Raw genomic sequence first — 20,669 nt, forward strand, 5'->3', positions numbered from 1 at the left:
TAAACCATGCCCCTCAGCACCTCGTCCACCTGTCCCTTAAACACCTCCACGGAAGGTGACTCAACCACCTCCCTGGGCAGCCTCTGCCAGTGCCCAATGACCCTTTCTGTGAAAAATTTTTTCCTAATGTCCAGCCTAAATCTCCCCTGGTGGAGCTTGAGGCCATTCCCTCTTGTCCTGTCCCCTGTCACTTGGGAGAAGAGGCCAGCACCCTCCTCTCCACAACCTCCTTTCAGGTAGTTGTAGAGAGCAATGAGGTCTCCCCTCAGCCTCCTCTTCTCCAGGCTAAACAACCCCAGCTCTCTCAGCCGTTCCTCGTAAGACCTGTTCTCCAGCCCCTTCACCAGCTTCGTTGCTCTTCTCTGGACTCACTCCAGAGCCTCAACATCCTTCTTATGGTGAGGGGCCCAGAACTGAACACAGGATTCGAGGAACGGTCTCACCAGTGCCGAGTACAGAGGGAGAATAACCCCCTGGACCTGCTGGTCACACCGTTTCTGATACAAGCCAAGATGCCATTGGCCTTCTTGGCCACCTGGGCACACTGCTGGCTCATGTTCAGTCGCTGTCAACCAACACCCCCAGGTCCCTCTCCTCCAGGCAGCTTTCTAGACAGACTTCTCCTAGTCTGTAGCACTGCACAGGGTTGTTGTGCCCCAAGTGCAGGACCCGGCATTTGGCCTTGTTAAACCTCATGCCATTGGTCTCAGCCCAGCGGTCCAGCCTGTTCAGATCCCTTTGCAGAGCAAAGATCCTCCTTGTCAGCAATGCCGACTAAAATGCACCTGAAGAAGAAAATTCTTCACCTGCCTGGAGGCAGCCTGTCTCCCACAGGGTTGTAGTGGCTGCATTTTCCTACACCACTAGAAAAAGCCTCACACCTCCCTGAGTTTACATTAGAAACCAGGCACTGTATCTCCTGTACACCCTATTTGCCACATCCCCTTTCCCTCCCAGACCATCCTGCTGTGCCCCTCGCCCAGTCATCTCCATGTCTCCTCTAATGGGAGGTGGGAGGCCCCTTGGCACGCAGGGATGGAAACAGGAGCACACCCTGTGGAATGACTCCTCGTGCTGTGGGGAGAGCTGACCTACGCAAGCTGGCACGCTGCAGTGGAGGCAAGCGTCATAAATACGAGCAAACCCAGCAGCCCTTTATGGAAGCCATGGCCCAGGGTGCAGCGTCAGGGTGCTGCCAGGTGGTGCTTAGCCATGCTCTGGCACAACACCCTGCTGGCCCTGGGCTTGGAGAGAAACAGCTATTGCCTTTTCTCCAGGAAAGTGCTGGCTGCATATTTTGGGGTGTGTTGGCCTTTTTTGTGTGTGTGTCCCAGGATAGGGCTGGTGCAGGAGGCTGCTGCTGGTATCAGTTCCTTCTAGGAGGTACCTCACCAGGAACCTCAGCATCCACTTCCCATCCTCCCACCATGAGACTCAGAAGTGCTCTGTCCCAGGATGAGGTGACTCTGCAGCAGCACAGGCCAGTGTGTCTTGAGCATGGATGACAGTTTCTAAGAAGACATGGAAAAACATTGAAAAAGGGATGTGAGATGTTTCCTCCAGCCACAAAGCTGCTGGCCACCCTTAACTGCTAGTAGCAGCCCATTTTCAGTAAGGCAGAGGCATGCTTCTTCCCACCATCAAATGCAACAGCAGGTTTTGGCCATCCCTAAGGGGTGAGGCAAGGTCTCCACGTTTTTGCTAGCTTCCATGAAATCATTATATAGTCTGTAATTTTAGTTCCTTCTGTGGCTCTTGAATCAGCTAGATTCACACCATTACTCAAGCATTTAGCTTCTATGTTCAAAGAGAAAAGCTCTAATAGAGAAGCTTTTCCCTCTTTTCTGGCTGCAGGTAAAAGCTTGAGCATGGGCATCCAGAAGCTGCCATGCCAAGGAAAAATATCACAAGCAAGACACTTCTCAGATCTCCAGATATCTAGGCTGACTTAACTATCTGAGGGGAGGGGATACCCGAGTCGTTACTTCTGACTGCCTGGGAATGCTGTGTAACTGTACCTCAGCTACATAACAGTGGTGGGTTTGCTGCCAGTAGAGCTTGTTCACATAGAAGAATTTGAATTAAAAATTTGCCTGAGATTAAAAAGAAAATAAAGGCATGCCCAGAGCAAGCATAAAAGACTGTGTGTAAGACACCAGTGCTGCCTCGAAAGCTATTCACCCTAGAAAAGCACATGCCTGACAGGTGCCAACAGACTTTTTAGAGAGATTAAGGCTGTCCTGGAACGTACAAAGTCCTGTTAGAGAAGGAGGTCAAAATGGAGTAGAAATTCAAGAGCAGCAAAACGTTTCTGTCCCCTTACAAAATGAAGGAGCATGCTAAGCTTGTCCGGCTCATCATCCAAAAGGAATGATGTTCCTGGTGGCACAGTGAGCTCACCCCAGCACTTCCCAGCCCTGCCAGCTGCACTCCGCCAGGCATCATGGTCCAGGCAAGGGAGGGGGGAAAGTTTTGAGGGGTAGGGCAGGAGGACTGGAGGGAAGGAGAGCTGAGCTGCCAATCCAGAGCAACAGGTGTAAATCTGCTGGGCACAGCGCTGTCAGCAGCAGCCGGCGCCACACCGCTAAATTAAACGTCCCTCCAATCATCAAGTTGTTATCAAATACGTCGGTGCTCTCATGGCTGAGAGAAACCCGAAGTGCAAGGGGCCCCCAGACCTGGCCATCCCAACCCTGCCTGGTGCAGGACCCTGTCCCCAGAGGTCTGGGTGGTTAACGTGTGCATGTGGGCAGGCAGAGACATGGAGTTACACTTGGACATACTGATCATGGCCAAAGCTAGGCAGGAATCCAGTGACCCCACCTCCTCTAAGAAAAAGGTAAGGGACTGATAGAAAATGCCAGACTGGGCTGTATGTGCCCTAACGGTTTCCAGAAGGGAATGCACTGTGTAAGACCATTTGTCATGTGTGATTTGCCCGTAGTGAAGTCTCACTGTCACAAATCACCTCCTTGTTTTCCATGTGCCTTACAATAGTTTCCAGGAAGATCTTCTCTGTGATCTTGCCATGCGCAAAGGTGAGACTGACTGGCCTGTAGTTCCCAGGGTCTTCTTTTTTAACTTTTTTAAAATGGAGGTTATGTCCCCCCTTTTCCGGTCTGTGGGAACTTCACTGGACTGCCATGACTTCTCAAACATGATGAACAGTGGCTTAGCAAATTCCTCTGCCAGTTCCCTCAGGACCTGTGGATGCATCTCATCAAGTGCCATGGACCTGTGCACGTTAACGTTCCTTAGATGGTGTCACACATGATCTTCCTCTACAGTGGGCAGTTTTTCATTCTCCCAGTCCCTGTCTTTGCCTTCTGTGTCCTAGGCAGTGTGGCTTGAGCACTTGCTGGTGAAGACTGAGGCAAAAAAGTTGTTGAGTTCCTTATCCTTCTCCATGTCCTAGTTAACCAAGTCTCCCGTTTCCTTCCAGACAGGCTCCACACTTTCCATAGTCTTCCTTTTATCACCAGTGCACCTTTTCTTCTTGCCCTTGATGTCCCTGACCAGATTTAGTTCTATCAGGGCTTTAGCTTTCCTGACCAGATCCCTGGCTGCTCAGATAATTTCTCTATGTTCCTCCCAGGCTGCTACTTCTTGCTTCTACCCTCTGTAGACTTCCCTTTTGTGTTTCAGTTGGTCCAGGAGCTACTTGTTCATCCATACAGGCCCCCTGGCATTTTTGCCTGACTTTCTCCTTGTTGGAATACATCCCTCCTGAGCTTGGAGGAGATGATTCTTGAATATTAACTTTCTTGGCCCAGCTTTCTTGGGCCTCTCTTCCCTCCAGGACTTCATCCCATGGTACTGTACCAAGCAGATCCCAGAAGAGGACAAAGTCTGCTTTCCTGAAGTCTAGGGTAGTGAGCTTGCTGTGTGCTCTCCTCACTGCCCTAAAGATCTTGAACTCCACTATTTCATGGTCATCCCACAGGATTTGTCCTATGGGAGAGTTTTTCAGTGTATGGCACTGGAGTTTTTTCTTAAGTAGGGTACATGAGATAACTGGGAAAAAAAGAACCTCTCATCAGTCAGTTTAAAATTGTTATGTACAGATCTGCACTGATACCAGAATAATTTTAAGAGTTTGTACATCGAAAGAAAAAGGTTGAAAGCCCCACGACAAAAGCATGTCAGACCCCTCCTTGCTTCCTGGTCCTGCAGAAGAGAATGTGGACAGAAGGCTATTGCAGCCAGTAGTGTGGTGGGGTCTTCACTTGGGCTGCTTTTCAGCAGAGCTCTGGTGTGTGTTTGTAGGACCAGAGCTTGTTGTGTTTACTGGCAAGGAAAAGATTCTACTAATCAGGTTATGGCTATATCACATAACCCCATTTTCAGGTTAGATAGAGACAGAATGCCAGATACTTCTTCTCTTCCAAACAGTAATTAATTTACCCAAACAAGGCTGCCTTCCTGTGGCTCCAAAAAGGCATTGCCTATCACATGGAATCACAGAATGGTTGGGGTTGGAAGGGACCACTGGATATCATCTAATCCAACCACCCAGCTAAAGCTAGTTCACCTGGAACAGATTGCATAGGAATGCATCCAGGCAGGTTTTGAATATCTCCAAAGGAGATCCCATAACCTCCCTGCGCAGGCTGTTCCAATGCTTTGTCATGCTCACAGTAAAGAAGCTTTTCCTCATGTTAAGGTGGGACTTCCTTTGCTCCAGTTTGTACCCATTGCCCCTTGTTTTGCTACTGGGGACCATTGAAAAGAGTCCAGCCCCATCCTCTTGGCACCCACCGTTTAGATATTTATAAAAGTTGATAAGATCTCCTCTCAGTCTTCTCTTCTCCAGGCTAAGCAGACTCAGGTCCCTCGGCCTTTTGTCTTGAGAGAGATGCCCCAGTCGCCTAATGAAGAGCTCCCAGCCCAGCCAAGAGGGGGAGGCGGGTTGCTGCCTCTGCGCCCTGCTGCAGGCTATCTGCAGCCTTTTCCAATCCGCCTGATGGGTTCCCCCTGCCACCACAGCAGGTTGCCTTCAGATGACCCTTGTCAGTCTTCTGCATGAAGAAAAAACCCTGTCTGCTTCCGGCATTTCTCCTGCTTTTCGTTTTCACTTTATTGTTCTCCTTCACAACTGTTTCCATCCATGTCAATGGGCCCATTTCCATTTGTCACTGAGTGATATCTGAGTCAAACGCTTCTTGCTCTGTAGGGAATCACAAACCCATTAGGAGGTAACCACTCCAATCCTTCTGGGGCAGTCCCTGTTTTGCCTATACTGCTTTCTGACCTGTATAAGACACGGCTCCCACAGACAGAGAGGTCATATATAGTTTTGTTTAAGTACTTTTGTCTCTGCTATGTCTTATTTTCCTCACCAAAAATTGTGTCTGTGTGTCAGAAAACAGGAGGGTTCATAGCATCTTTTTGTCACAGAGGTCTTGGGACACCTCAGTCAAAACAAACAAAGTTCTCCTACGGTGTAAAACAGGAAAAAAAAGGGAGGGAGTGCAAATGATACAACTTCTCTGCCTTGTACTTGCCATCACTGACATGACTGCATTAGAGTACAGGCAATGTAAATCATCATGAAGGACTTGTCACCTTTCAGGGCTGAAGGGAAGGGAGACAGAACTAGGTTTTCTCATGCTGCAGAGCTTTCCTCAAGATGATAGTGATCCCCTCAGTCTGCTTAGAAAGGTTCTGTATGTCTCTGAGGCTTCCACCCTAATGACAGTGGTACAATTAAAGTCATTATGAGCTGTGACCTTGCCTGGCTAGCTGGTGGCATAAGACATATTTTCTGAATACTCCTATCTTGCAAAACATACAAGGTCTTAGGAGCTTGAAAAGAGATTAGCTAAAGCAGAACCTTAAATCCTGAAGCCCTGGAAAAAAGGGCTCGTGGAAGCATTTGGATCAGCAGTGGCTGGGGACTTCTTTTACTGTGGGAGCTAGGTCAATGAAGGTGAGAATGGCAACATGGAGCGCAGCTACAGTGGAGCAGTAAGTAGATATCCCCGATTTCTAATACAAGTAGGAAAAAAAATCAACAAGAAGGAGATTTTTATTTATCCTACATTCCCCACCCTGCATTTCTTCAGGTCTGAAGTAAAGGGCTGAGATGGTACTGTTTTCAGCACTGCTGTTGTATTTCTGTTTCTGGCTACCTATCCCCACAAGATTCAAAGAGACAAAGAAAAATCCAACTTCAATGCATGTCAGGGATGGGCTGGCAACCTAATTCCCTGCAGCCAGGATTTTGCTCAATTAATATACACCAAAAAGCTTAGAAAAGCAGATAAACCAACAGCAAGCTTTTCCTTTAATTCTCTCTTTCTTTGCCTGAAGTTTTGAGGCCAATTCTGAAGGTTGTTTGAACAACATGGGCAACTACCCAGGTGAATGGGCTCTGAGTTTTATCAGCTCATTTCTCAGAGAGTTTTCAGGTGAATGGTGGGGTGGTTCAGCAGAGAAGAGCATCATACTGATTTCCAGAGGCAGGACTAAAATATGGTTAAAGAGTCAGAGTCGAGAGGTCAAGCCTTGCAGTTAATTTGTATCAGAGACTGACAGATGCCAGCTTTGCCAGGGAATGAGCTGAAGGATATATGTCCCAGGACACAATGCTGACCGTATCATTCTCTCTTATGACGTTGGTCACAGAAACAGATGTGTAGCAACCACAGGCAATTAGTGGGATAAGGAAGACCTCAGACCTTGAACTATGCAGAAAGATAATACAAAATATTGTAGTGAATCTGTGAATGCAAACCCAAAGTTTTCATAGAAAAGCTCTTTGTTCCCCCCTCATCCTTCCCTCCTATGGAGAACTGCTATTGCTTTTGCCCTACAGTGGAAGATCTGGCACACAGAGAAACCTTTCATCATTGTCCCATAGAAATGAACCTTCAACAAAACTCAGGTTCCCCAATACGTGAGGTCTAAACATTGTTCTTTTCTTACTAGTAAGCCTGCCTCAAAATGTCCCTGATGTTTTGAGTGGAGAGAAAGAGATGGAATCTCCAGTGTCTGTGACATCCAGTGTGGGTCTGCTGGAGGAATTCCCTTTGGGGCAGAGGTGAAGACTAACAGCCACACATCTTCGCTGCTCACGCCATGGGCAGATAAAATATATGTAACAGGGCTAATAAGGCAACACTTTCTACGAATAAAAAGCCTTTTTTCCTTTTTTTTTGATAGCATAAAGAGGATAAAATGAAAATTGATTGAGTCTATTTTTAGGCAGTTTAAAAAGTTCTTCAGACTACAGAGAAAGAACCTCAAAAACAGCTTGAGCAATATGAAAGTGGAGCAACTGTTGAAAATCTACAGCAGTAAAAGGAGGGCAGAAGCCTGGGAAACCAATTTTGAAGTAGCTGTGAACATTTCAGTTTTATAGCCCTGTCTGATGTGTGCCTGATTTGAAACACACTAAAGCTAGTGGAAGTCTGCCTCTGCACCCCAAATCCATAGGATCCTTCAAAGGCAGCCAACCAGCCTGATATATGTCTGGTCATCCCATAAGTTCAGTTGTGCATTTTACAGCCTAAACATTCAGCAAAATCCTAGCTAACCATTGTAACATAAGTCTTGTGTCTCTCACTAAAAGAAATCAGATATATCCAGGTTTGTTGCCTCTCCCTCTAGAAATGACCACCCCTGAAGGGATTTCTGAGGCTGCCCTGCTCTGGTTTCTACCCATGTTCCTCAGGCTTCGTCATTAGCACTTCAAGTTGCAGGCAAAAGTTCAGCTTCTGAAAAGGCACAAGCAGAAACTAAAAGGAGGTTCTGGAGATACGGCAGACTTGGAAACTCATACCCACAGAGTTTCAGTTAGTATGTCACGGGCCTTTCAAGTTAAAAGTGAAAGTTGGGGGATGTGTGTTCCCAAGTCACCCAGGAGATGGGTATAATCTTCCTAGGGAAGTGATGGAGTCACCATCCCTGGAGGTATTTAAAAGATGTGTAGATGTGACACTGAGGGATGTGGTTTAGGGTGGATTTGGCAGTGCTAGGTTTCCAGTGAAACTCAATGATCTTAAAGGTCTTTCACTACCTAAATGGTTATGTGATTCTATAATTCTGTAATTTCTAAGTAACACTCGCCTTTCACCCCAAATATCTAAGTAATCCCAGCCTTACAATTAAATGGTAACAGCTGGCTGCGGCAGGAGTTGCATGCACCAACAAAGGATGGATGGATGTAGCAATGCTTAGATGCAGCAACATGCAAGCAGGAGGCCTGATAAGGGCACTTGTCTGCACATCACTTTGGCAGGGGGCTGAGACTCGTGCTCCCCTGTCAAGCTCTTCTCTGCCAGCCCCTCAGCGTGCCTTCTCCAGTGGATCCGCATCAGCCTTGGAGCTGACATGCAGCCAGCTGGCTTGCCTCCATCTGCCTGTTGCTGCCAGTCATGAGGCAGCAGTGACACCCCGGTCAGAGGAGGGGAAGAGGTGAAAGACTGCCACTGAGCCATTCTCCTCCAGCAGAATGGTGCAGGTGATGCAGCAAAGCAGCAACTGGTGTTGAGCTTACAGGAAAGGGGAACCAGTCACCATTCCTGGGAAATGAAGAGGAAGGAATACGCGGGACTGCTTGCTGGGAAATGCAACAAGGTTTTGTGAAAAACCTGCTCCATGCCTGCAGGCAGGGCCTGGGAAGGGAGGCCAATAACGATGATGGAAGCTTTCCATCATCTTGAGGAGAGTCCTGCCTCCTGTCCCAAGACACCAGCCTGGGCACACGCCTCCTGCATTCCATCCCTCTTGGTACAATAAGTTTTTAACCACTCACCAGCAGTGTGTGGGTCTCGGTAACCACTGTGAGCATGGGAGATTGCAACCTAAGATGCCTTCTGCTTTGGGATTACATTGGAACAGGCTGCCCAGGCAGAGTTTCCTTCCCTGGAGCTCTTCAGAAAATGTGTAGATGTGGCGCTTTAGGACAGTGTTTAGGGTGCATGGTGTTGTTGGGCTGACGGTTGGACTCGATGATCTTAGAGGTACCTCATTGATTCTATGTTTCTGTGATTCAGGACCAGCAATTCTTCTAGTACCCTGCAAGCAAAGAAGGTGCTTCAGAAAAGAGCTTGTATGTCAGCTGATATCTCCACCCAGTGCCCCAGGCAGGAGGAGGAGGAGGAGTAAGTCCCAGGAGTGGTCACCTCCTTTGCTGCTAAGGAAATGGGACTTTTCCTCTAGCAGTGCAGATGAGGCTATGAAACTCTTTAATCTCATATCTGCTGCCCAAAGCCTAATCACTATGATGCCCAAGGGGCTACAAAGAGAGATACCCTTATTAAAAAATGCAGTAAATACCTTCTATTTTTGTTAAGCCCTAGTAGGACACATTGTGCCTCGGTTCCCTGTACAAGTGAAGTCTGTCCCTTTGCAAATCCTGCCTGCATATTCCCAGCATTGACATCCTCCACTCCCTCCCTCTTGCTTGCTCTCTGTCTCTCAGAGGATGCAGAGTGCCAGCAAGTCCCTCAATGGTGTCATATCTGTCCTTTTTATTCATTGCAGGGTTTATTTTTAGCCTGAAACAACTGCTTCCTAAAAATGGAGTTCCTAATGACACGGGAGCTGGACACAGCTATGTAAGGTATCCAGGGCTTGGCCTGACAGCTTCTCCCGTCTGTCTCTTTGTTGTGAGCCCAGGCCAGCAAGGTTTGCTGCTCCCCACCAGCTTTGCAGCGTTTGGGCTGATCTCTAGGAAGGCAACAGAAAGAGAAACTCGGTTTGAACTTTACCTGGAACCTTTGGTCTCCCCCTCTTTTTGAATTAAGAGGGAGGGGGACATTTACCCACCCTCCGCTGTACTCCAAGGGCTCCCCTATGAAGGCAACTTGCTGGATCCTGGCAGGTTTTTACCTGTTTTTCTGCTGCAAGGCAGAAGAGGGACTGAACTTCCCCACTTATGATGGGAAAGACCGAGTGATCGACTTGAATGAGAAGAACTACAAGCAGGCCCTGAAGAAGTATGACATGCTCTGCCTGCTCTTCCACGAGCCTGTGAGTTCTGACAAGGTCTCCCAGAAGCAGTTCCAGATGACAGAGATGGTCCTGGAGGTAAGCACTGCTGCATGTCCCATCCGGGGTCAATAGCACAACATTGTTTGGAGCTGTGGAGAGGAGCTATGGGACAGGACAGTCAAAAGGTCATGGATTTGTTTACTTGGATTTGAGTTAGCCTCCAAGTTCTGTGAAGCCCAGGAAAAAGCCTCTTTTGCGCTCTTCTGAGTTGCTTGCTGGGAAATGGCCTTTCTGGATTGTGTATCAGAAACCCAGGAAATAGCAAGTAATCTTGCAAACGTCAGCAATGTGAACTCAGCTCAGAGCTGAGCTTTCCCAAATCTCAGCAAACACCTGAGTCCATAGCTTGAAATTTATATATCCTTTCCCATTTTGTGCAGGTCAGTGTCCCCATGTATTCTCTATTCAGTCCCATTTCCTATCTCACTAGAAGTGATCAGCCACAAAATCTTGCCAAACTCTACTGCAAACAGGTGTCCTACCTCCCCATCTCAAAAGCTCCCCATTGGTGGAGCATTAAATCCTTTTTTGTTTTTCTGACACTTTGTTAACTGCTTGTAATCAGTCTGTACGTGCTTGTTAATACAGCCATTCACTTCTGTGCTGGAAAATAACTGCTATTAATTCTTTGGGGAAAGAATGATTAATTCTCAGTAAAATATGTCATGGTAAAAACTGTGAAGTGGATTCATAGAATTCTTTCTTGTAGAGTAGCTGTGATCTAGAGAATCGTATAGCACCAAGCCTGCGTTGTTAGGTGCTTGTTTCCTGCCAGGTTTTACAAATATTCCCTCTTAACTATGAGACACATTTGGAAAGAAAGTGAGAGAGGCTGAAGAAACACATAAGATTTATTTATCAGATCCATAGAGAAAATGCATTGCATCCATAGGAGTACAGCAAGTGTGAATTAGAAAATACACTTGCTGAAGTGTAAGACCTGAAAAAGTCCAATGTCAAGTTTAAAGTCTACTGATCTCCTCAGCAAGCCTGAAAAAAAGGAAGATTCAAAAACTAACCAGATTTTATTCACCTGTCAGGAAACAGTTACTTACTTCAGGTGAACAATCAAATAACATCTGGCAGCAAAAAGAAAAAATAACGCTGGAACTCCAGTTGAAATGTTTATGGCTTGTAGTACAATTGTATTCTTATTTAATAGGATAGCTATTTCATGTTTGATAGATGGCAAGTGGTTACTAAATACATATTTATAGAAACCTGACAGAAGCAGGTTTTGGTTGTGTACTGTCACTTTTAGTCCCCGTGACACCTACACCCATGTTAACGATCAGCCATATCAAGGGTGCGATGACTACAAGACAATCTGGCTTAAAGCTTTTATTTTGCAGGATTTGATTCAGGAGTGAGTACATTAGTTTAAGAGTGGTGATTTGATTTCCAACTGCCTCCCTGCCATCGACTTCTTATGTGACCTTGGGCAAGAGATTGAGGATTAGATCTGCAACGGACTTTACATAATTGTAGTGCTTTGGTCCACTAATGCTCAGCTACTTGTGGCTTTGACCTCAAAATTTCCCAAGCCCTTGCAACGCTGATTCAGTGCATGTCTCAAAGTTTCACAGCTTGTGCCTGGACTAGGAACTGCAGCAGCAGCAACCTGACAGCCCAATCACAAGAGTGATCTGCAGTCTGAGCCCTTCTTTGCCTCTGTCATCTGAAGGAATCGGACAGGGAGAAGGTCTCAGAAAGCAGCAGAGAAGATAGGATGTGTCCCATCCTGCATAGGGCACAGCCCAGCAAAGTGCTAGTGCTGCCAGTTTCTGTATTAACTGAACTGTGGGAGCACTTGTGAAAGCAGTGGGCAAGGCAGGTTATAATCTTCTCCCTCTCATGACAGCATACACCTGCCTCACCACAAACCATAACATGTTGTGTCATAGGGTTCACCCTTAATGTTCCTGCCAGAGCTCATTCAGCTGTGGAACTTCACTGCGTGTTCACCAGGACAGGAAGAAGGAAAGAAATGGCTGCAGTGGCTCCATAGCTGAGGTGTGGAGCCATTCACCGATTGATCTCCCTGGAAAAATTCAGCAGTTGAACTCAGCTCTCCCATAATGTGAGCGAGTACTCGGAGTAGTGAGCTAGTGGGTAGACACAGGGGCGGTGACAGGGCCTCTCCTTCTGCCAAGCCTGGGTATAGTTCACTCAGAGAGTATGTATCGAATTTCAGTAGGGGGTGCAGGGCTATGGACCCTTTATACCTGAAATAAGGTATCTGAAAAGCAAACACTCCATCCCTTTCTATTCCTTGTCGACCAGCTTGAGGGGTTCCTGGCATCAAGTGCTGCCTGTAGTAAGATGCCTTTCTGAAACACCTCATGTTTTTCCATCTTACTGTACTGAGAGTTTACCTGCTGAATCACAAGATGTGCTGCTTCCATAACTGGAAGCACCAGTTTCTGACATTAGGAACAATAGATAGCCTTCATCCAAAATACAGACAGGTATAAAGCTAAGAAGCCATCTGAGCTGCACAGTTACGCCCTGTTGCCTGATGAACATGAGTCTGTGCGCACATGAGAGGGAATGGGCTTAATGGATCTTAAGTTCAGAAAACCCCCAGAGAGTCCACCTTCTCTGTTTCTCCCACATGCGCCTTATTTATAATATATTTATACGAAATTTATAATTCCAAGGACCAAAGACCTGAAGAAATATCTTAGACACCCAGAAAACGACAGGAGAGATCCAGCATGGTTTTCTTGAAATATATAGCTCATGATCAGTAACAAGTTCTGACTGGGGCTTCTCCCATGAGAGGAGCAGGCAAGGGTCTCTCTAACCTTGGTCGTTTGGTGTCTAACAGGGGTTGGGCTCACATAGCAATATTTCCTTCTTTCAAAGCACTTCATTCTCTTCCCTTCCAGTCCTTACTCTTCATGAAGCTTGCAATAACTATTATGCCTGAGACGCCCAACTCTGAAAGCTTTGGCTGAAAAGAACCAACAGCTAGAAAAATTAATAGGGAAGACAGATAGACTTGAGAAAAGAGAAAATAGAAACATAAAGGATCTTGGGAAATGAAACTGAAAACCTGACAGAACATGAGAAAAATTAAGTACATATTTAAGGACTTCATGAAAGCATAACTACTACTGAAGAGAATGTGATATGATAGGAAAGCTAATATTACAGTGGGAAAACACACAGGGTCTTCAGGTCCACACACCCAGGCATACTGGGGACTGTCACGAGATTGTCATGCAGCCCAAGGTCCATTTCGAGTTTAGAAAGGGAATGAAGGTGAAAACCATAATGAATCAGTCCCGACAATTACTGACACCTACACTGCTGGGTGCTACCTGGTGGGAACAGGGTCTGTGTAACACTGAGCCTCTGTGGGAGCATCAGCATCTTCTCTGCACCATCCTTAGTGCATGGCAATAGCTCCAAGGATGGCAATGCCAGCCCCTCAGCTGGGGGCTGTTGAGTTAGTTGGTCAGGAAAGGAGTCAAAGCAATGTCTGGAGATATAGCTGCCTACTGCTTTCTGGCTAGGGTGGAAAAAGGTTGGGAAAGGATTGTAACAAGACAACCCAGGGCAGAGAAAGCATGAGCACAGGCTGCTTCACGTCTCAGGTTAAAGAGCTCTTCTCCTTTGCTTGCCTTTCTCCTATAACTCCACTCTGCATACTGAAAAGCATCTGCAGCTTGAGTGGGGAAAAGCCTCCATACAGGGCAATTCCAGAGGATGAACCACACAGTCCTGGAGCTAACAGAAGCCATTCCTGCTCTGTGGCAATGTTTATAAGAGCCCCACAAGCCCCATAAGGTAAGAACTTTGAAGAAGAAAGTGAAAAAGCTTTAATGAAGAAAGGGCAAAAGAGGAAGCTAGCATAGCAGTGAAGCTCAGAAATATCTGTTCTGATTTTCTTCGCCTCTGTAGCTCCCCTACCATATTCTGTCCTGTCTCATACCACCACTTCTCAGACCTTCTTCCCTCTCATCCCTAGATCTCCTAAATATTAGGTTAATTTTGCCTTCCAGCAGGCCAGCTTCTGTCTCCAGGAATCATGTAACAAGAGTAATGAGCAGTGGGGTTAGGGACTTTCCTTTTGCACTTGAGAAGCTCTCTCCAGCAACTGAGGATGCCTCACTACCATAGCAGGCTGCCTGCAACGCAGATCATCTTCATTACCCTCTCAGCTTCACTATCCTCTCAGCTGCTGTTTTCATTACCCTCTCAGCTGCCAAAACTCAGTCCTGGCTCCCCTGTCATTCTTTCCTTGTAATCTGCATGCATGTGAAATATCATTTAAAAAAAGAGGTTCATCAAGCCCAGATATTTTAGGCCCTTCAATGCAAAAGTGTCCCTGGGCTGAAAATTCATGGAGAACTGCCCTCACATAAACCAGTCTGATTAGAAGTAAGAAAAGAGGGATCTGGTTCTGCCCTTCCAGACCAGGTCTAGAATCAGTCTGGCCTCTAATAATGACAACAGAACAGAAAATTTCTATGAACGTGGGGACCTGAGTCTGTGAGATCACGTTGCATGAGATCCTCCTTCTAGTGCCCAGCCACACTTAGAAGTTACCTGAGCTATGAGAAGGAAAGTTAGATTTTTGAATCCCATAAAAGGCTAGGGTTAAACTGGGTGTAAGGTTTGAGAAACTTGCAAGAAAGGACTTATTTTCAAGAAACTATTGCACCTTCCAACTTGAGATGGGAAAAACTGGTGCAAGGTCAGCTGCTTTTGGAGTAGTTCCACCCACATGGTCTTGAATCTTGAGAAGAGATGTTTCCTGGGAGAACACAGAGCCATGTAATATATAACAAAAAAGCCTTTTTCTGCTTCTGATGCAACACAGAAAAAAGTTTTACAAGTTTAAGTTTATGAAGTTTAACCCAGAAATTCATAGGAACCATCAGATGAGATTCTAGTTTATCCCTATCTCAAAGTAGAGTATAAATATAAATATAAATATAAATATAAATATAAATATAAATCCAAACCCTTTCTTCTCTATTTATTTCATAGACTCAAATTTCAGCCTTTTTCTTTGAAAATTTGTATGTACATGAGACACTGTCTCAACACAATTTCCTGGCTGGGTAAACGTGATTCACATCATGTTAACTGAGTGCCACAGAAACTGTAAAGTCCTCAGGGTGAGAGATGAGATACACCTGGCTGGATAGGTATGTGCAGAAGCTGACAGTGCAAGTACTTTGTACATACATGTAATAGAAGAGGTGTTTTGGTTTCCATGGATACTAGAGCAGCATCTTCCACTACAGATAAGTTAGTGCAAAAATAAGGTAGGAAGGAAGAAAAAAGGAAAAATTGTGCACTGATTACTTTGCCTTATGAGATGATGTAAGTAGGTCTCAACTCATCAGTAGCCAGCAGCGAAAGAGCAACGATTTTCAGCTGTAACGCTTAGGAGGGTTTCACTTATTGACATGCCAGTCACAAAAACAAGTTATGGTGTGCTCTGCATTTCATAGATGGGCACAATGATGCCCAGGGACAAGTATGTGATTTTAGTCTTTCTGCATAACGGTAGCAGAAACAATTTCCGTGGTTGCTTTAGCTGTTACTGCTCGGATTCTTTGAATTCCCTCTGATGGTTCCCAGCAGTGAGTTTGGACTGGCTGCATGAGACACATTTAGCACAAGACCCCACTTTCAGTGCCAGAATTGATCTTTGAAAGGCACCTTTCTCAGCTAAAGTATGATCAGAGCATGGGGTACTGACAGCAGTTTCCAGAGCAGACACCAGCTGTAACCCCAAGATCTAAAGAAAATAAAGCTGGTTTCATCCAGAGACCCAAATTTTGTGCAGATGTCACCTGGAGACATGGCAGACCCCTGCAAGCTTGGGTTTGATTGCTGACACTTTGCTTGCAAGACTGCTTGGCCTTTGCAGGCTTTTCTGGACCTGGTGAGAGGAGATCTTCTCACTGCCCAGCTGGGGAGTAGACAACCTCTGTATATGTTCTGCAAGACCGTAAGACTCATGGAGATTCCTGTGTCATGCCTCCCTTCAGAAGACCAGATAAGGAAAAATGTTGAAGAATCCATCCTGCCACACTACTCATCTTCCCAAAACAGTGCCAGCAAGGGGCTCTCACACTCCCCTGCTACTCTGGTTCGTGGGAAGCAGGGTCTCTTTTATAACAAGGTGCCTTTGTCCCATCCTGAGTGAGGCACCTCAAAAGGACTAGCTTGACCTCACACTCGCCTACTCAGCGGACACATATGGTGTTTCTAATTATCATTTCATGTTCTCCACCCCGGATCCTGACATTTCTCAGGATGGGGCAGCTGTTGCTCTGTCAGGCAGACCGGGTACGGTGAGCCATGCCATGCTCGCCCACCGTGACCTTACTCCAGAGCTTTCTCTGCTGGTGCCCTTCATCTAAAACCAAATTAACCAAAGCCTGTGACTGCCCTTCCTTCATGTCTGAGCTTCATTTGTGAAGAGAATGGAAAGGGGATACTATAATTCTCTTTAAACACCCAAGAGGGTGAAGAGCTATTTAAGCACAAAGCCTAAGGACAAATGGGCTATGAATAAAGCCAGTCTGGAAACTAGGAAGTCCCTAGTCACCAGAGGAGGAAGATGTCAAGGGGACAACAAGTTTTAAATGGACATGGACCACGTTGTGACAGCAATGGAATGACACAGTCCTGGGTTTGGTGACCAGAGATGTCCTTTTGCAGCCTCGATCCCTGAATAACAGGCACTCAGACAAGGAATCCATGCCCTAGGAAAGAAGTGACTTGGCAAAGTCCATGTTCTCTTTTTATTTAACTTCTTTGCACATTGGGATTTACCTACATACATGAGAAAAAACCTTGCCGAAGGAAATAGAGCAAGCAGTGAAGAACACAAATCCCGGGGTGGGCTGCAGAGCAGGTGCTCGCTCCTCCTCTCCGCAGTGCCCTGGGACGGCCAACTCTCCCTGCTAAGCAGTGCTGATGGTGCTCATTCCTGCATGCTCTCTGGTACAGCTTTGGCAAAGGCCAGCTGCCATACTATGATATGTTCTTTTTCTGGGAAGCCTGTCCAGCCCTGGCAGGAAACAGACTGCCGTCAGCTAGCAGACCTCTGACACCTTCAAACGTTGTGCAAAGGGGGCTGCATGTTTTTAAAGCTTTCCTCAGTTTTTATTTCTCTCTGCTCAGTCCTTGGATAAAAGGCTTTTCTTGTCTCAAGGACGCCTCAATTCCCCAGGCCTCTGGTCCTTCTTATGGATGCAGGGTGGGAGGTCCCAACTCCAGCCTGCAACATCCCGGGGCTCTCCAGGATTTCAGAGGCATTGTCTTACACCCACTTGCTCAGAAACTCGAGAAATCTGGCTTGTTCCTGGGAGCTGGAGGCGTAGGAACGACATAGGCAATGATTTGGTCTGCGGAGGTGAACAGACTGAATGTCAAGTATTTGTCCCTCCTCCAACACCTACTGAAAGGAGCCAGGTTGTGTCCTGCATCAGCTTCACAGCAGCAACCAGCCTTTGGTTTCAAAACAACCTCTCTGAGGCCAAGAAGACAACAAGGCAGCAATGGCCTTATTTTTATTGAGGATAGTCCCCAGATCGTGCCTCTGGTCTCTGTTTTGTCAAGGGGGAGCTTAGAAATGTGATGCTCAGGGGCCATCCCAGACTCCACAGCCTGGGTCAGCACATGCACACACACACACGTACGCACGTTCTGGTCTGCGCTTGGCATGCAAGATGCCCAGCTGAGTAGGCAAAACATCTGTGATGCACTGCCAGCAAGCACTGCCCAGCAGCAGCGGCAGGTGGCCCTTGCACCCATGGGTGCTCGGTGGCATGGACATAAGCCCCAGTTAGCTCACGGCTGGGGAGGTTGCACTTTGGCTTACAGCTCTCTAAAATTAGGGATGCCCGGTGCAGATAAAAATACAACCCTAACTATGCAAAACCTTTAGGGAGGCAGCCAAAGAGCACATCGTATGTCCCGTTTAGCTGAGAGGCTGTGCAGAAATTAAAAGGCCCCAGGCAGAGTTCTTGGAGAGTTACCTGTGAAAGCCACCTCAGCCGTAGTGACCTTTGGGTGTTCCATATTTGGAGACTTGCCTTTTAGTCCAAGGAGCAGTAACCCCCTAGGAGGTCAGGTTCAGCAATAAACAGCCTCTCATAGCAGAGGTGGTGGAAAAGGGCAGAAAGGTGGGACCAGCATGGTCTCCCCAGTCTTCACTGCCAGCAGGTTGGCTTCTCTAGTGGCAACGCAGCAGGCCTCTGTCCCTTCCCTTTGACCACCACAATGCTTCAGAAGCCCTAATTCAGCAGCCTAAATTATGCAAGAACCTGAAACTTTGCTGGTGGAGCGTGCAAGAAGATGTTAGAGGAGAAAGAACAGTATTAGGAAGAAGATACCCCTTTGCTCTCCAACAAGCTTTCCATCAGCTTGAACAACAGAGAAGCCAACCAAAGCTTGAAGGCATGAGCCCTGCATAAGGATTCAAAGCTTTTGGGGAAATACCCTAGACTTTTGGCATCCCCTCGTGCTGTTTCTGAAAATAAAATTCCTAACATTTTGGGATATGAAATCATCACCTTTACATCAATTATTGGAACAAGCTGCCCGGGGAGGTGGTTGAGTCACCATCCCTGGAGGTATTTAAAAGAAGGGTAGACGAGGTGCTCAGGGAAATGGTTTAGGGGCACATAGGAATGGTTGGACTTGATCCAAGAGGTCTTTTCTCTCCTGGTATTCCATGATTCCATGATCAACAAGGTTCTGAACATCAACATAAACTGCAGCTTTAAAGACAGCAGGACAGATACAGCACAGAACTGTAGATTGCTTGAAGGACTTTCCCTCAACATCTCCTGTTGCTCTCCTCTTTGTATTGTTGAGTTTTGTTCTTCCACTGTGACTAGCTAGGGAAGAAGAAAGCTCCCCGTGCTTAAGAGAAGTTTTTTCATGACATCTCTCACAGAGAGACACAAATGTCCCTGGTGCCCAACTTCCCAACCTGAGCAGCTGGGGAAGATGAACTTTACTGCCTGTGGGAGCTCTTGGCAGGTGCTAGAGAAGTGGGAAGAAAATCCAGGCCACAAAACAGTAATATCATTCCACAACAAAAAACTGACCATGCTAAAACACCCACTTCTCCCATCCTGACTTGCAATCTTCGCTTCTGGATTTTGTCTGCCATTTAGCAGCAGAATTTAAGGTTTGGAACAATCAGTGTTGTCTCCAGCTGAAACAGGAGCATGGCCATGCAGCTGGTGACAGTCCTGCTGCTTTATAATGTAGGATTTCAGAATCATAGAATCATAGAGTCATAGAATTATAGAATAGTTTGGGTTGGAGGGGACCTTAAGGATCATTAGTTCCAATGCCCCTGCCATTGGCATGGATATGTCCCACTGGATCAGGCTGCCCAAGGCCCCACCCAACCTGAGCTTGAACACCTCCAGGGATGGGGCAGCCACAGCTTCCCTGGGCAACCTGTGCCAGTGCTTCACCACTCTCATAGTGAAGAAATCCCTCCTTATGTCTAGTCTAAATCTGCTCCTCTCCAGTTTATATGCATTGCTCCTAGTGCTATCACTATGTGACTTTGTAAAAAGTCCCCCACCCAGCTTTCTTGTAGGCCCCCCTTCAGGTACCGAAAGGTCACTATAAGATCTCCTCGGAGCTTTCTCTTCTTCAGGCTGAACAAGCCCAACTCTCTCAGCCTGTCCTTGCATGGGAGGTGCTCCAGCCCTCTGATCATCTTTGTAGCCCTCCCCTGGACCCGTTCCAACAGCTCCATATCCTTATGTTGAGGGTTCTAGAACTGGACATAGTACTCCAGGTGAGGTCTCACAAGAGAGGAATAAAGAGTCAGAATCACTTCCCTTGACCTGCTGCCCACGGTTTTTTGACCTGTGCATCATCTTAAACCTCTTAAAACTTCCCAGCATCACACTTAGGTTCAGATAGGGTATAGTAGGCATGAAGCTGAGATGTTCTGGCAGGGAGTTGTTTTTTTCCATCTCCGTAATTTAGATTTCTTCTAACTGTCGACACCATCCAAGCTGAGGTGGTGCTTGCTTACTTGGTGGTACTCAGGTTTCACTTTGGGCTGGCTTCTCTCACACATCCCAAAGGGCCATGCTCTCCCTTACACTTTCCCAGATTCAAGTATGGCCATTTGTTGAGGGAAACAGGAAAAAAAGGAGTGCTCCCAAACTCCCACCTCCTTTTCCCAAGCCTGCATAGGACACAGCTTGTGATCCTGTGGCTAAGAAGTATCACAAAGTCTTCATATACATGTGAGCAAGGCTGTAAAATGTGAGCTTACAAGTTACTGGGGTCTTTGCTTACACTCTCACGCAGCTTTGCCTGCCCAAAGCTCCAGGTATTCCTCAGGGACTGCATGACAAGGTAGGTCCAGTCCTTCCAGGGCAGTTTCTCCCCCCGCATCTCTCCATGCAGCTGTTGAAACTAAATTACTCTCTTTAAAGGCTGACAAAAAGGCAAGGGCTCTGGTTGGCCAAGACTTCAAGTGATATGAATTTAAAGGGAGGAGGAAGAAGAGGGGGGAGGAGGACAGGCTGTGTTCTTATATTACAGCTGCCTCTGAGCCAAGAGGATTGTCAAGATTAGAAATATCATCTGCATTTAAATCCCACTAGTATTATGGAATCAGAAAATACTGTAAGGAGATATATAAGTGCTTGATA

General features: G+C 46.6%; 1 protein-coding gene across 1 annotated transcript in view; it reads left to right on the forward strand.

Moving 5' to 3' along the window:
* The first annotated feature begins 9,557 nt into the window (after nt 1–9,557).
* The window catches only part of CASQ2 (calsequestrin 2), a 34,343-nt gene continuing 23,231 nt past the window's right edge, over nt 9,558–20,669 (forward strand). The window contains exon 1 of the mRNA XM_069867114.1: nt 9,558–10,035. Within this exon, the coding sequence (XP_069723215.1) occupies nt 9,802–10,035 (234 nt within the window). The 5' untranslated portion in view covers nt 9,558–9,801. The remainder of the gene's footprint in view (nt 10,036–20,669) is intronic.

This window comes from Phaenicophaeus curvirostris, chromosome 1 (genome assembly GCF_032191515.1).
Source record: "Phaenicophaeus curvirostris isolate KB17595 chromosome 1, BPBGC_Pcur_1.0, whole genome shotgun sequence".
NCBI classification, from domain to species: Eukaryota; Metazoa; Chordata; class Aves; order Cuculiformes; family Cuculidae; genus Phaenicophaeus; species Phaenicophaeus curvirostris.